The sequence below is a fragment of the Nelumbo nucifera genome, chromosome 6, assembly GCF_055504915.1.
Source record: "Nelumbo nucifera cultivar China Antique chromosome 6, China Antique-T2T, whole genome shotgun sequence".
NCBI lineage: Eukaryota > Viridiplantae > Streptophyta > Magnoliopsida > Proteales > Nelumbonaceae > Nelumbo > Nelumbo nucifera.
In genome coordinates, this window is record NC_142654.1 from 20,091,899 (window position 1) to 20,106,700 (window position 14,802).

General features: G+C 39.4%; 1 protein-coding gene across 2 annotated transcripts; it reads left to right on the forward strand.

The window, feature by feature from the left end:
- Positions 1–8,774: 8,774 nt before the first annotated feature.
- On the forward strand, positions 8,775–13,413 carry LOC104608459 (protein trichome birefringence-like 41). Of its 2 annotated transcripts, XM_088889216.1 has the most exons (6): positions 8,775–9,185; positions 9,899–10,070; positions 10,610–10,785; positions 10,905–11,063; positions 12,680–12,751; positions 12,896–13,413. In XM_088889216.1, the coding sequence occupies exons 1-6, from the start codon at positions 8,887–8,889 to the stop codon at positions 13,194–13,196; spliced, it is 1,179 nt and encodes a 392-aa protein (XP_088745342.1). In that variant the 5' UTR covers positions 8,775–8,886; the 3' UTR covers positions 13,197–13,413. The 2 variants fall into 2 exon arrangements, with proteins under 2 accessions (XP_088745342.1, XP_010272758.1); XM_010274456.2 differs by lacking the exon at positions 12,680–12,751 and having other exon boundaries at positions 8,777–9,185.
- Positions 13,414–14,802: the final 1,389 nt, after the last annotated feature.

Below are 14,802 nucleotides of genomic sequence, written 5' to 3' on the forward strand. Positions count from 1 at the left end.
CACCGAACCACAGAAAAAATCGCCACAGGAGAAACTCCCTTTAACCTCACCTACGGCACCGAAGCGGTAATCCCAGTGGAGATCGAAATACCTACTCTAAGGCTAGAAGCATATGACAATCAAACAAACGGAGACGAGTTACGCACCAACCTCGACCTATTGGACGAGGTAAGAGACCTCGCACACATCCGGACTGCAGCATACCAGCAAAAGATAGCTCGGTACTACAATGCCAGAGTAAAAAAGCGGAACTTCCGCGTCGGCGACCTGGTTCTCCGTAAAATCATGGTGCCCGAGCCCGGCATGGGCAAACTCGGACCAAATTGGGAAGGGCCCTACCGAGTAAAAAGAGCGCTCGGGGGGGGGGGGGAGCATACGAGCTCGAAACTCTAGAAAGCAAACAAGTACCCCGAGCTTGGAACGTCGTCAACTTGAGACGATACTACCTATAGATAAAGCGAAGTGGGTTAAGTCGCTACCCCGAGCTCGGAACATCGTCAACTTGAAATGGCCAGTTCGAAGTTCGAGACAAAATCTCCCGCCACCTCATGAACTCCCCACACCAGGGCAAGTCCCTTGGTGCGAGGAGTGGGGGGCAATTGATGAAGGAAGATTTGACCCGATCTCACAATAACAACATAGCAAAAACAGCAGCTCGGCACAACAGCACTCCCAAGGAGCCCGAACTCCCTACGAGGAGCCCAAATTCCATACAGGAGCCCGAACTCCATACAAAGAGCTCGAACTCCCTACAAGGAGCCCGAACTCCATACAGGAGCCCGAACCCCCTACAAAGAGCCCGAGTTCTCCCTGGGAACTCCCTACAAGGAGCACGAAAGGCAACAACCCGAACTGGGAAGCCTAACGGCAGTTCGGGACACGCCTCTCTCCGAACTCAATACTTCACCTCGCTCGCCTCGCGGACACCAAGCTAAATCGTACCACCTGACACCGAGGACGTCCGTACCCAAGGCGGCGCACCTGACTGACTCGGATCTGACGATTGACAACCAACAGCCACCTGCCACCTGCCACCACCGTATCTAGTCGCAGAGACGGCTCCGACAAAAGAGCAGTGGCGGTTGTCCCAGCGGAGGTGAGGACACCCGAACTGGCAGGAGCGCAGAAGTCATATCGACCTGACAGAAGCCTGGGAGTGAGTGCGCGAGGTGGTTATAAAAGGATTCCTACCCCCAAGAACAAGGTATGTGAACTTTGCGCCATCTGGTTTTATCTTGCCTTTGAGAGAATACTGACTTGAGCTTCGGAGCAATCTCACCGGGTCCCTCCCCGGAGGTTCTCTACCCCTTTTCCTGTTTCAGGCCCCCCTGTTGATCCAGTCAGAGGCAAGGTCGTTGGCAGCTAAGATTGGCCGGATTGCGCTCCATCAATAACCAATCTAGAATATCCTTAACAGGGATTTCACTATTTAATTTTATCAGACCAAGTAATGTAGGATCCTATCAAATTTGTAACTCTATCTATATCTAATGCTGAGGACAGAGTATAAGATCAAGATAAACAATGGCAGAAAAATAACAGCAAAGCAAACTTTATGAGGTTGGTGTAAACCAGATCAACTGTTATGTGGTAAATAAAGGTAGTAGAAGGGGTGGAGAGGGCCAAAAGCTAATAAACATGGATTGGGGGGTGGGGGGTGGGTTCAAAAGTTAATAAGCATGGATGAGGGTTCAAAATATAAGTGGGATATTAATGTGGATTGTGGGGATTTTTTACTCTGCCACCCCCTTGGCTCCGCCCCTAGGTAGTAGCACAATAAATTTCAAGGTTTGCAATTTTTTGTTTCCGTCTCATTGGCTACTTTTGAAAACTTAGTATCCAATTAGGGGGCATTCTTCTTTTGGATTTTGAGAGGGGGGAAATTGGTCATTGAAATTTTGGTTCCTATTGACCAAAAATTCCATATTCTTTTTTCAAATTTATGTAGGGACCTGAACCTCATTGGCTCGATCAATCCCCCTTCTACAAAAGGGCACATATAGATACTCACAGCAATTGAGTATTTCACCAAATTGATAGAAGCCGTCCCCTTAAAACGGGCAACCGGCGATTTTTGGCCCTATTCATCAAGGAGCACATCATCACAAGGTTTGGAATGCCCCAACACGTCATAACAGATAACGGGACAAAAAAACAAACAGCAAAACTTACCCAACCCAGGTAATTACATACCTAGGTAAGTAACTTACTGAAAAGTGAGCGGGCCTTAATGGTATGTGCAACAGCTCGGATATGCACGTATTACAATTTTGTACCACTTGTCCTCAACAAGCACAAGACACATGTATCCTACCTTTTCTTTCAAACCAAATACAGCCTTCAAATATCCTATGCCTTGAGAAAAAAGTGACATAAAACTGTAATTTTAGCAGCCTTGTTTGTTAGCAGCAGATCCCAACTCCTGTGGCACAGCAAGACAAATAAAAAAATAAATAAAAGAAATGGACATAACCCATAGAACACAAGTAACTTATATGGTTTGGCAAGAGGCCAATGCCCACTAAATATGAGAAAAGTTCATAATAAAAGAAAAAACCCAAATGATCAAAAAAGGAACTCTTTTTCTAAGAAAAAAAATTCTTTTAAGCCTGTTTTTCCTGAGAGACACTATTTTGACACCAATCTTGTACAACACAAAACACAAAAATAGAAATTGTGTAGAACTTGGAGACCTAATGGAGAACCTCCAATGAGGGACCAAAATTTATCAACGAAAATATACCCCAAAACATGCATTCATAAATGTACAAGGAACCATTTCCTTTCTTTTCAAGCAAAAAAAGAAAAGAATATTAATATTAAATTTTAAGTATGAAACTTCTCAATGAAAATCTATCGTCTGAATTACGAAGTTGTACAAATGTAAAGCTATCATCGAATGGATACCAGATTAAGTCAGATTCCTTGACCGTAGATTTTACATTATTTGAGAGAGTTGATTACAAACTAGAATTATATATTGGTTCTTCCTCTTTGTATCTGATGCGGCACGATCCGAGCACTCCTTGTTGGCGACGGACGGCACCTGAGAAGATGGAAAAGAAGGATTCCCAGGGATTTACCCGGTGGGAATACTCTGATGTTTAAGTTAGAACACAAGGGAAAAAGAAAAGAAGAGTGCAAAAGCTAAGAGTATAGGTTACGCTTTATCACTGTGCTCGAGAGGTTAGCTCGCGAGCAAAGACGTATTCAGCTTTTAGAGTATGAGAGTGCCAAAGTATTCCAATGTCTGAAGATCCCTTTTCTCTTCTACCTTGAGGGCTTTTATAGGGGTGTTCTTGTCAGATCGGGCGTAATCGCCACTGGGCCCCTGCCATAGCCGTTACCTTCCAGGGCTGTGCAGGTGGCCGTTGCAACGTACTCCTTGCTCGGATTAGTGACACGTCTCCAAAGGGCAGACGCGCCTCCGCCTGTTGAGAGACATGGGTGCAGACTGTCGAAAGGACAGGGACTGTGCCGTCAATCAAGGGACGTGGCGCAGTCTGATCAGTACGGCTTGCAAGATAGAAGTTTCCTGAGGAACGCTCGCGCTGCTCACTTGCGAGCTACTTTGTAGCGAGCTTAGGAATACTTCGGGGTTATCCTTATTAGAATTGGTCCCTGGGATGACTTATCGGCTTGGGGGCTTGAGCGAGCTGGTTTCCTGGCTCGTGAGCTAAAGTTGCCTCGGAATATCCCCTTCGGGGTAGCTCGGGGAACCCGGAGCTCGTGTTGTAGCGAGCTCCTTCTTCAGCGAACTGCTTTATAGGCTCGTTACTTAGTCGTTACCAGGCCACGATGCTGAACTGTTGCTCATGCTGAGTCAAGTCCACGTGTCATCGTTTCGTAGGTTGAGCCAAATCATCCTCCATCAATACCCAACAGATATTAGCAGGTTGCAGTCATTCATTGGGTCAAATTAGAGGGTGGAACTATGTTGGAAAATGACACTATTGGGTCAACTATTATGAATTCATGTAAGTGAACCTCCTGCAGCTCTCTCTCTCCTAAAATTGTGAGTGAGAGGACTTATAAATTTGAATCGGTTGAATTGGATTGATTGGGTCAAATGTAGGCGAGGATTAAAATATCGATATTAAGGCAAATCATATTTGCATATTTGCACTGGTGCATCAAGATACACATGAATACACATACTGATGCAAACACAAGAGCTTTAAAATTTTTAGAACTTTGGGATGATACATGACATCCTTTGATGCTAATAATCAGTCATATCGATATTTGGGATTTTGGGTATTGGGCATATCAATATTTTAATCATTCAATGCAGGTTGTGTTGAACACAAATGTATCCTTTATAGCTGTTGGTTGTTAAATTGGATGCATGGGTTACTGTTCAACCAAAACCCATTCATAATGGCTGGGAAAGTTAAGTAATCCACGTGTGCACAGGCGCTTCCCTTTCTATCCAAGAAACATTCACTCATTAGGCTCCATGTGTCTGTAATGTGAATTTCATTTGCACAGATCTATATGTTCCTTCGTTCTAATTTATTTTTGCTTCACATTTGACTTATTTGTTTTTTGAGCAGTAAAATGATGCGGTCCCCACTTTATATGAAAGAGAATGGAGATAGAAAGAAGGTTATTTGTTTGGACTTTGGAGAAGTAAAAATGGAAGGCAACTTTATACCAAAGAATCAACTAGGAGGAATGTGGTGCAAATTTTGCATCAGCTTTTTAAATGCAAAATTTGCATTGCCAATAAATGCTAATGTTGCATGAGGTAGGAATGCAGGTCATAGTTATAAGAAAATACTGAACCAGGTGCAAAATATGTATCTGGTTCAGATTTGCACTGCAAATTAACACACAAAGCTTTAGTAAAAGGAGGAAAACTTCATTACAAAGATGGATAAGAAAGCCACTTCACAAGTGTCCCCAGCATGTTCATTTGACCATCTTTGAAAGAGATTATAACTGTTTGAGTTCTCTCATCCCAAATGTTTGGCGTTTCTCACAAGATCTCACATAATTTTAGCAGATCTTAGCCACAGCCACCCCACAAAACCAAACCGAGCTGATTAGGTTCAACCCAGGGTAGTAAACCAAGTCCTTTGATTATTGGCTAAACTCAACTTAAAACATTCTAGATGATTCATCAAGAAGAAAATAATATAAATAGGGGCCCCATGCCCAAATGGGGACCCAAGACCCAAATACAGATGGATCGGGGATTCAGATATTCTCTCTCCTTCCTTTCCCTTCTCTTTAACACCACCAATATTTTTTCTTCTAACAGAGAAATATGGGGGCATGACCCCTCACTCGAGGGTACATAGTACATAGTGTAGCCCCTCTAAGGTCCACCAATTTATATCTTCCCCATGTTCATCCTTTTACACTTGGCATCCCTGCAAAAAATGGAGGTGTGGGATAAAACCTGCAAAACCACAGCCTCACCGTGGTAAGGCTAGTAGACCTCATGTGCGCCTTACTCAGTCTCCACTAGGGGTGAGCAAATGGGTAGGTTCTATCCGGAGAATGGAACTGACCATGAACCAACCCTACCCGATCTATTACAAGGTAGGGTTTGGTTCCAAATTCTTGGAACCAGCCCCCACCTAGGTCGGTTCCAGGGTCTAGGGGTTTACCCTATCCGAATCGATCCGATGAACCGGCCTTGATTGCCCTTTGGTGGAACCGTACTTTGAATTGAACTTTAAGGATGTGAAGATTTGAGCCCAAGCACTCATGATTACAAAAAACCATGGTCTCACTTGACCATCTAGTTACTTAAGCGATTTGATCATTTGTTTTCATTTTAATATTTGTATGTGTATAATAAATAATATAAGAGGTAATATTTACAAAATTTAAATCCTAATGACGAAATTTCAACCATATATTAATATATTATAATAATCTACATATTAAATTACATAATTTAATCAATAAAGATAATATAAGTTTTAAACTATATATTATCATTATTAAAAGTCAAGTTTTTGAAGGGCATGTTTCATTCTTTTTTCTTGAAGAGGGAGAATAAAGAAAGAACAGGTTCCATGGGTAGACCTTGGAACCGCCAAGGCCAGAACCAACCTTCACAGGGTAGGTTTTGGTTCGAAAAGCCTAGAATCGACCCCTACAGGTTAGGTTCTAGGTTCTGCCAAGGAACCGAATCAAATCGACCCATGCTCTCCCCTAGTCTCCACCCTGATGTAGTTCATGGTTGTGCAGTTACTTTAGTAAAAGGCTGCGAGGAGATGTACAATAAAAACTCTATTTTTTTTATAAGCAACTGAATATGTATTAAAAGATGCTCCACCTACTAAAAAACAAAGTAGTAGGGCATAGAAACAGAGTACAAAGGAAAGAAACACCCCTGAAAAACACCCTTCAATAGTGTATAATAAAAGCCTATTAAATGGCATATGGGAGGGCTTTCATGTTGTGGCTTTTGGCTTTGCAAGGTGAGGTCCACTTGGAAAGCCTATAAGCAATATTTGATAAAAGTAAAAATCTATATAGCCAAATTGATCATGATCACAAGTATTGAGATGGTTTTCCCTCAAGCCTTTTCCATTAGCTTCAAAGAAGCTAAACAATAGTATTACCCTTACCTGTTTTAACCCCCAACTTAAACTACCCAAGGGCCCAAGCCATAGGTAGCTACCAAATCTTTTGACTTTAGACTTTGTACTATCAAAAAACAAAAGATAAAAAGAATCTTTTGCCTTTTGACGTGCATGTGCATTAAATGTAGAAAATGATGATGATGATGATGTTGATAATCTCCTTGTCACAATTCATATAAAAAAGATATATAAGTGAATCTATGTAACTAAGGGCCTATTCACATTTCCTCTTAATTCTTATCTCTTAAGACGAATCTTTTAATTTTAAGAGAAAATTAGTTGTTCGTCTCCTCCTATCTCTTATTTCTTTAAGTATAATCATACAACTTTTTATTTTCCAATGATACCCCCAAAAAGACAAACAAAAACTCTCATATATGGGATGAAAATGGATATTTGATAATTTTCAGAATTCAGAACAACATTCTCTACGTTCAAAGTTCAGAGAAAAGAAAAATTCACCAATACCAATATACCTCTTAATGTAATTATTGCACTTTTATATGTCATACTTTAGAACAAATGAACAGGTCCTAAGATAAATAATTGAATCATGGTATATAGTGGATTTTTGTGCATTTCAACTTCAAGACTTGCTTTGAATCTTCCTACTTTTAGCTTATATTGAAGTTTAAGTCATAGTTGAACTAGATAACTAGATTAAGGGTCCATTTGGTTTACAGTCAGAATCGGAATGGTCTATTCCCATAATCTGTTTGGTTTAGATAGGAATGATAATGGGAATTGAAATCAATAAGATTAATATTTCATTTCCAAGGAAGGGTCAGGGAATGACCATTCCCTCAAATGGGGGAATGCCATTCAAGCAAGAATGGGAATGGGATTCCGATTCTATACAACCAAACAGTTTGGAAATATAATAAGCCCATTCCAATTCCAATTCAGGACCGCTATTCCTACGAATCAAGCGGGGCCTAGTTGATCTATCCTTTTACTTAGATTTTTGGGTTTGGTTCATCCCAAACCACCCTTTTTTTATGTAAAAAAACTTTGACTTTGTCAACAACCCAATTGCATGGTTAAACCACTAACCCATTTGACTTGGTCTATGAGTCATGGGTTAGACATTAATTATCTTTTTTGTATGCTTATCCATTTTCATCATTTATAACAATATTTATCATTTATCACTCATTTATTTTGTTTAATATGATGAACATATAATATTAGAGATGTGCTTAAAGGTTTCTATAAAATTTATGTTTTTTTATATTATTTTTATATTTCTATCTATTTTTAAATTTATATTGTTTCATGAGGGGAGTTGAATTACCAAGGTGTTTCATACTAGAGTCATCATTTCTCCAAGGTGCTTCCAACATGTGAGCACTAGGCATTTTGCTCTCTCCCTCATTTTTTTTTTCTATTTGGACTCTATTTTTTAGAAGGCTAGTGAGAAAATGTCGTTGTTGAGAGTTTCTTGCATTGGAAACAATATTTTCATCTTTTTGCCTATGTGGTGCCTAATGGTCTTTGATCGGCACAAAATAACAGTATAAAATGTGCACAAAAGCCAAAGCTAATTTACCAAATAGCCTTCGTTTTATCTTAAAAAACTGCAATGATACCAAACATCTCCGAGGGAGTCAAATTCAGAAGTAGCTAGGGATGTTTCAGTCGAAGAAAAGCCCATAAACACTATAGAATATAGATAACTGCTTTTTATAACAGTATCCATACAGACGTAGATTAGAACAGAAGAATTCTTTTATTCTCTCCCCATCTAAGAACTTGGTTTATGATATCGTCAAAAAAAAAAAAAAGATCTAAGAACTTGGTAATAGAGATGTTAAACAGATTCCAATCTGCAGCAAAAAAGCGCCCCTTCAAATGAGGGTCCCTCACTGAACCAAAACGGCAAAACCCTCCAATTTGAAGGAAGTAAGAATGGTAAGATACTACTCCAGGATCAGCACATTTCACAATGTGATAACGACATAACCCTTGTCGAATCTAGAAAACTTGGTAGGACCATCCTACTAGGTCTCTCTCTCTCTCCCTCCGAGTATCACAGATCACGGCGACTGAGGTGTCGTTACAGTTCAAACTTTCCTCATCTGATACTACAAAATCCGTGCAAGAAATATATACGAAAATGCAAATTTGGACTCTCTCTCTCTTTCTCTCTCTCATTTCCTTATAAAAAACCATTCATTCTTCCTCTCCAAACACACAACCACGTAAAAGTGTAAAACCCATCTCTCCATCTGTTTGTTTATCTTCTTCTGGTGGGTATCCAGAACTGATCGAGATTGGATAGATGGGTCTCTGGTCTCATCGCAGTTCCTCCTCTGCAGCCTCTGTTGCTTTACTGCTGTTGGTCTGTCTTCTCCAGCAGACCAATGCGAATGATGATGGGCAACTAATCAGCAACAGATTAAAAGGGGCGAATGGCTGCAATTACTTCCAAGGCAGTTGGGTTTACGATGATTCCTACCCGCTCAACAATTCGTCGCAGTGTCCTTTCCTCGAGCATGAGTTCACCTGCCAGAAGAACGGCCGGCCGGATCACATGTATCTCAACTATAGATGGAACCCCACTGTTTGTCACTTGCTAAGGTAGATTTATTTATTTTCTTCTTCTTCTTCCTATTGTTTAGAGTTTAGCCCAATGGTGGGATTTTTGGGCCGGGCTTCAACTTCAGGAGGAGGGTCAGACAGACAGACACCGTTGCTTGCTGTTGCTGACACCTGAGTTGCTGCTCTATCCGGACTCCGGAGGAACATCTTTATGGGCTGGACCAATCCAAAATTTACCCTATTTGTGGGCCTACCGTGAAACATTTTGACTTGGGCCAAAGAGGGCGGTCCAAATCCAACCTGAAAAAGTCCGGTTTCGTTGGTTCGGATTGAAATTAGGATTGAAAAGTATAAGTTAGAATTGACTTTGGATTGGATTAGGGTTAAAGGCTTCATATTTATATAAATATTTATTTATGTATATAATTTGTAGCATGTATCATATATGTATATAATATACAATTATACATCCATAAATGCATGTCTGTATGTCTGTCTTTCCAATAAAGCTGAAACTGAATTTACTTCAACCTTAACATTTGACAAAATGTAGAGAAATTGACCCAACCTGAACCCAACAAGAGCCTAACCCAATCCCAAGGCAACCCAACTCGAAACATTGGGTAGAATTAAGGTTGACCTCAACCCGGCCCAACTCGGTGCAACTTATTATAAACTTTTTTTTTGTACATTTTATGGACTTAGATTAGTAGTTACATACAAATTCTGAATGAAATTATACGATATTGAAGGTTCAACGGTGAGGATTTCTTAAGGAGATTGAGAGGGAAAAGCATCATGTTCGTAGGGGACTCGCTCAGCCGGAACCAGTGGGAATCACTGACGTGCTTGCTCCACACTGCAGTCCCACACGCCAACTACACACTCCAGCGACAAGACGCCCTCTCCAACTTCACTTTTCCGGTTGCTACCTTGCTTTCCTCTGAAACATCTCCATTAATAAGTAATCAGTGTTTGTTAGAACCGGAAAGCTCACTGGGTCACCGGTTCATCAGTTCAACCACTGGGTCCCAGCAGAGTCAGAGTGTGCTAACACAGAAAAGTCCAGACACATTGTTGATTGTCCAGTCCATTTACACCAGACCCCAAGACAAGAGCCCATCATGAACGTCAACCACTCTTGCATTGAAAAACTAAACATGAAGACGTTGGCCTTTGGGCTGGGCTGGGCCATTTTATAATCTCATCTGTTAAATGCGACAAGGATCATGTGGGGCCCACGAAGTTTTAGTCTCTGCCTGATTGGGGCTTGCCACTGTAAGTTGAAGGACGACTTCTTCGGCCTTTGACTGAGCCACTTGATAATCTCATTCTCAACGGTTAAATGGGACAAGGTCACAAGGGATCATGTGGGGCCCAAGTTTTTTTTTTGTCTTGTATTGGCCCACGTGGCAACTTGAAGCAGTATGTGCGCCTAAACAAGTTGATAAAATGTGTTGCAGGAGTATGGAGTTTCAGTGATGCTGTACCGCAATGTGTATCTGGTAGACATTGTAAAAGAGAAGATTGGCCGAGTTCTGAAACTCGACTCGATTGAGGGAGGCAAGACATGGAAAGGCATGGATATGTTGATCTTCAATACATGGCATTGGTGGAACCGCAGGGGCAGCATGCAGCCGTGAGAACTAATCCTGAAAGCCTTGGGATTATTGATTTATGACTCAGAGTTTGTTTGAGTTGATTGGTGAAATGAATCAAATAACAGATGGTGGTGATGAAGTGTTTTTTGTGTTGCAGATGGGACTTCATTGAAGTAGGGAACAAGATTTACAGAGACATGGATCGTATGCTTGCTTTTGAGAAAGCACTTCTCACTTGGGGTGGATGGGTCGATTCCAGCATTGATCCACTGAAGACGAGAGTCTTCTTTCAGGGAATTTCTCCATCCCATTACAAGTAAGCTTCTTGGACCCTTTATTAGAGCTCTCTGTTTTGTTTGCAGTGCAAAATTGAAATTTTTAATCCAGTTCGGTTTTGCTTCCTTTTGTCTGTAATTATGATTTGCATTCCTATCTTGTACAAAATTTACACCACATTCTTCATATCTCCATTATCTCTCATGTAAAGTGAATGCAAATATGTAGAGTCTAAAACAGTCCATATAAATTACAAAGTTGGGTTAGTTTTGCACTGATAAATTTATATTCTTACTGAATAGACTTTTAGCTGTTATGGGAAATCGGATTCAGTCAGAGCAAAGTCTATCGGAACAGCCATCATAGCCTTGCATTGGGAATATTTTCCCATGAAATAAAACACAGAAGTACGGAGATATTCCCAATGAAAGGTTGTAAGGGCTGTTCGAACATGAACATGCCTTGCTCTCACTGAAGCGGACCTCCTGTTATGGATGCAAACACATTCCAATAAAGCATGTCTTTTTTTTTTTTATAAAAAATCTAATTGAATGCAAATTTACTTCTTTTTTATTGATATACTTTTACATCTTATTATCAATGTAAATATGCATTGAAAAATATATTTTCTGTCATTTATCCATGTATAAATACAATGCAAATTTACCTGTAACTCAGAGAATTTACACTCAACCTATTTCAACTCCCATGCATTTAGACAACTGAGTATGAAATTTTAATCGCAAACATGAGGTATTGACGACAATATATATATGGAATGGATGGATGCCTTGAAATGATGAGCTAGGTGATTTTATGGATATGTTTAAGAGGGAAATCAGGCAACTAATCCCCTCTTAAAAGTTAAACAATGGCCAAGTATGATTACGTTTGAGAGGATCATCAATAACTATTTGGATGTGCTTCTGTTTTTGAGCTTTGCACCATGAAAAAACAAAATGAGCACACAAGTGTTTTGAGTCCTCGGTAAGAGTTGACTTTAAAATCATAACAATCTGAGGCTAAAATACTATTAAGCCTTGATAAAATCATAACAATCTGAGCCAAAGTACTTTTAAGCCCCGAAGCATGCATAAAGCCTAAAATTGAGGCTTTTTGCTCTTAGACTTTAAAAGCAAAATCCTAAGGTTTATAGAAACGCTAACATATTACATACTTTTGACTATGAATCTCAGATATGCAGCCTTGTTTTTCAGTGATATGGGCATTCTGTCATAGGGAGAGACTTTCTAGAGTTTTACTAATTTATTGTGTTTGGTGATAAGCTTCAGGATTTATGCTTTCAAAGCCAAAGAGCTAGCATATATAAATCCCCAAATTCAGGGCCTGTTTGGGAGAATTGAGCTGATGAAGATTCAACTAAGCCGGTTCAACTGCTAATGAAGTTCTGGACAAGGCATTCAAAGAGGCTGAAGCAGCCGATTTGGGCTGTCTGTGTTGGGGTGTGGGACCCACCTTGGAAAGCCAAGAGCCACTATACTTCAGAGTTCAGCCGCCCTCCCAAGCATGCACTTAGGCTTTATGCTTTGGGGCTTAAAACCGCGTTTTGCTTTAGATTATTATGCTTTTAAAAACAACTTTTACCAATTAAACGTTCAACACACACATTAATTGCCTCGTTTTTGTTTTCCATAGGCCAAAGTTGAAAAGCAAAAGCATATTCAAACTGAGGACCCATTTTTGTTTTCCATACGAAGCAGTACTGAAGTTGGTGTCCACGTACCATTACATGCATCCTCGATCGTTGCTCTGAAACTATATAGCTAGAATTGGATTTCATAATCAAATTCATGTATTGCTATACTTGTTGACCTCTAATTGTTTTCCTATGTCCTCTTATGACTGAAACAGAGGCACCGAGTGGAATGAGCCGAATAAGAACTGCCTTGGACAGACGCAGCCTGTGAATGGGTCTACAAACCCAGGACCAGGAGCTTCACCTCCGGCCTTATATGTGCTCAAGAATGTGTTGAGGAAAATCTCCAAACCTGTCAATCTGCTTGACATTACTGGCCTTTCGCAGCTGAGGAAGGATGGCCACCCATCTATCTATGGCTTTTCTGGGAAAGAGGGAATGGACTGCAGCCACTGGTGTCTGCCTGGTGTTCCTGATACTTGGAACCAACTTCTATATAATGCTCTTATACATTGAATTGAAGAAAAGAAATAGTAATTATTGGATTAAACATCAAAATAGTATATTTTAAAAGGGTGACCATTATAGATTATATATTCCATGTTATATCTAAGTACATGATATTATTGATGTTCCATATATGATTTATGTATACCATTTTCTTTTTCTTTCTTTTTGTTCTTTTTAAAATATTTAGTATTACTAAATTTATTTGCAGATAAATGCAGACTCATTTGCAGAAATATTGCAAAGCAACTATAAATTCATCAAGTCACCAATCGCAAGCAAACAGGTTTAAGCTTCCAATTAATCTAAAATTCAAGCCAACCATGCATCCATACCTAAGAGTAAGAGTAAGGGTGTCAATGGACCGGTTTTGAATTGGATCCATCTAATCCAAAATCAATTTGGACGGGCCAATAAGACATATCGGATTGGACTAATTCAGTTCAAAATGTTTATTAGATTGGATTGGACTTGGTCCGTTCATAATAAATTTATATTGGATTGGATTGGATTGGATTAAGCTAATATCTGGTCTATTGATATAATAAGATAAGAATATAGGTGTTAATGGACCAGGTTTGGATTGAAATCAATCTAAATTAAAAACAAATTTGAACAGGTTGAATGGTCCAAACATTGAATTAGATCGGTCTAGAATGGTCCAAAATATTCATTGAACTGGATTAGACTTGATCCATTTATAATGGACTCACATTGGACTGGATCGGATTGGACCAAATCCAATCCAATTGACACCCGGCCCCTACCTAAGAGGCTTAGACCCACAAACAATGAAACAACCAAATGTTGAAGGATATTTTCTATAGAATGGAAACTAATTTTGGCAAATTATTCCAATAATTTTATTAATTTTCTATTATTCAGAGTGTGTTCTTTTTTTTTGGTAAATTATTCAGGATTCAAGTACCGTATTGATTTTTCCTTTTTCTTTTTTATATATATTACATACTACACACATTACAGGGGAATAGGGAGTGAGGGAGAGCAGGGTGTATGTGAGGCACATTGGCCATAAACACCATATTGATAAAGTCATCAATATATAGAAAATTAAAAACGCTTTTTTGTCTTAATTTTTCATTTAAGAAATTTAAGGTTGTATTTGGTTTGATAAAAATAAAAAACAAATAGAAAATTGAGGAAAGGTTCTTCAGAAATTTCGTAAAGAACTTACCCTCAACCTTTTATTTCTCTTATTTTCCATAAAATCAAACATAGCCTAACCTGCTGTTTATTTTTCTTCCCGGAATCCCGGGTGTCACTGTTTTTGCTTGACTTAAAGTGGTAACCTCCCTGCCCCCGGCCCCCAATAACCAGACACATATAAATTAATAAATAAATAAAACAAAGCAAAATTACTTATTAATCACACATATAGCTTCTCTAGCATTTATGCTTTTCAACCTCTATTTATTAGCTTCTCTGTTTGATTATAATAGTAATGAAATTTGAAAACTGAAGCACTTTTCAACCTTTAATCTAGTTAGTGTGGCTACATGTTTGTTCAGTTTGCGTGCTACTAATTTCTAATCTTATGTATTTTGTTTTTTTGCCATTATTAATTTACAATTTCTCAATTTATATGTAACAAAAT

Bases quoted from the DNA above. Each gene is read 5' to 3' on its own strand.
- LOC104608459 (XM_088889216.1), top strand. From the start codon at position 8,887: ATGGGTCTCTGGTCTCATCGCAGTTCCTCCTCTGCAGCCTCTGTTGCT. The intron at 9,186-9,898 runs GTAGATTTATTT...ACGATATTGAAG, and splicing joins ACTGTTTGTCACTTGCTAAG to GTTCAACGGTGAGGATTTCT. The intron at 10,071-10,609 runs GTTGCTACCTTG...AATGTGTTGCAG, and splicing joins TCTCCAACTTCACTTTTCCG to GAGTATGGAGTTTCAGTGAT.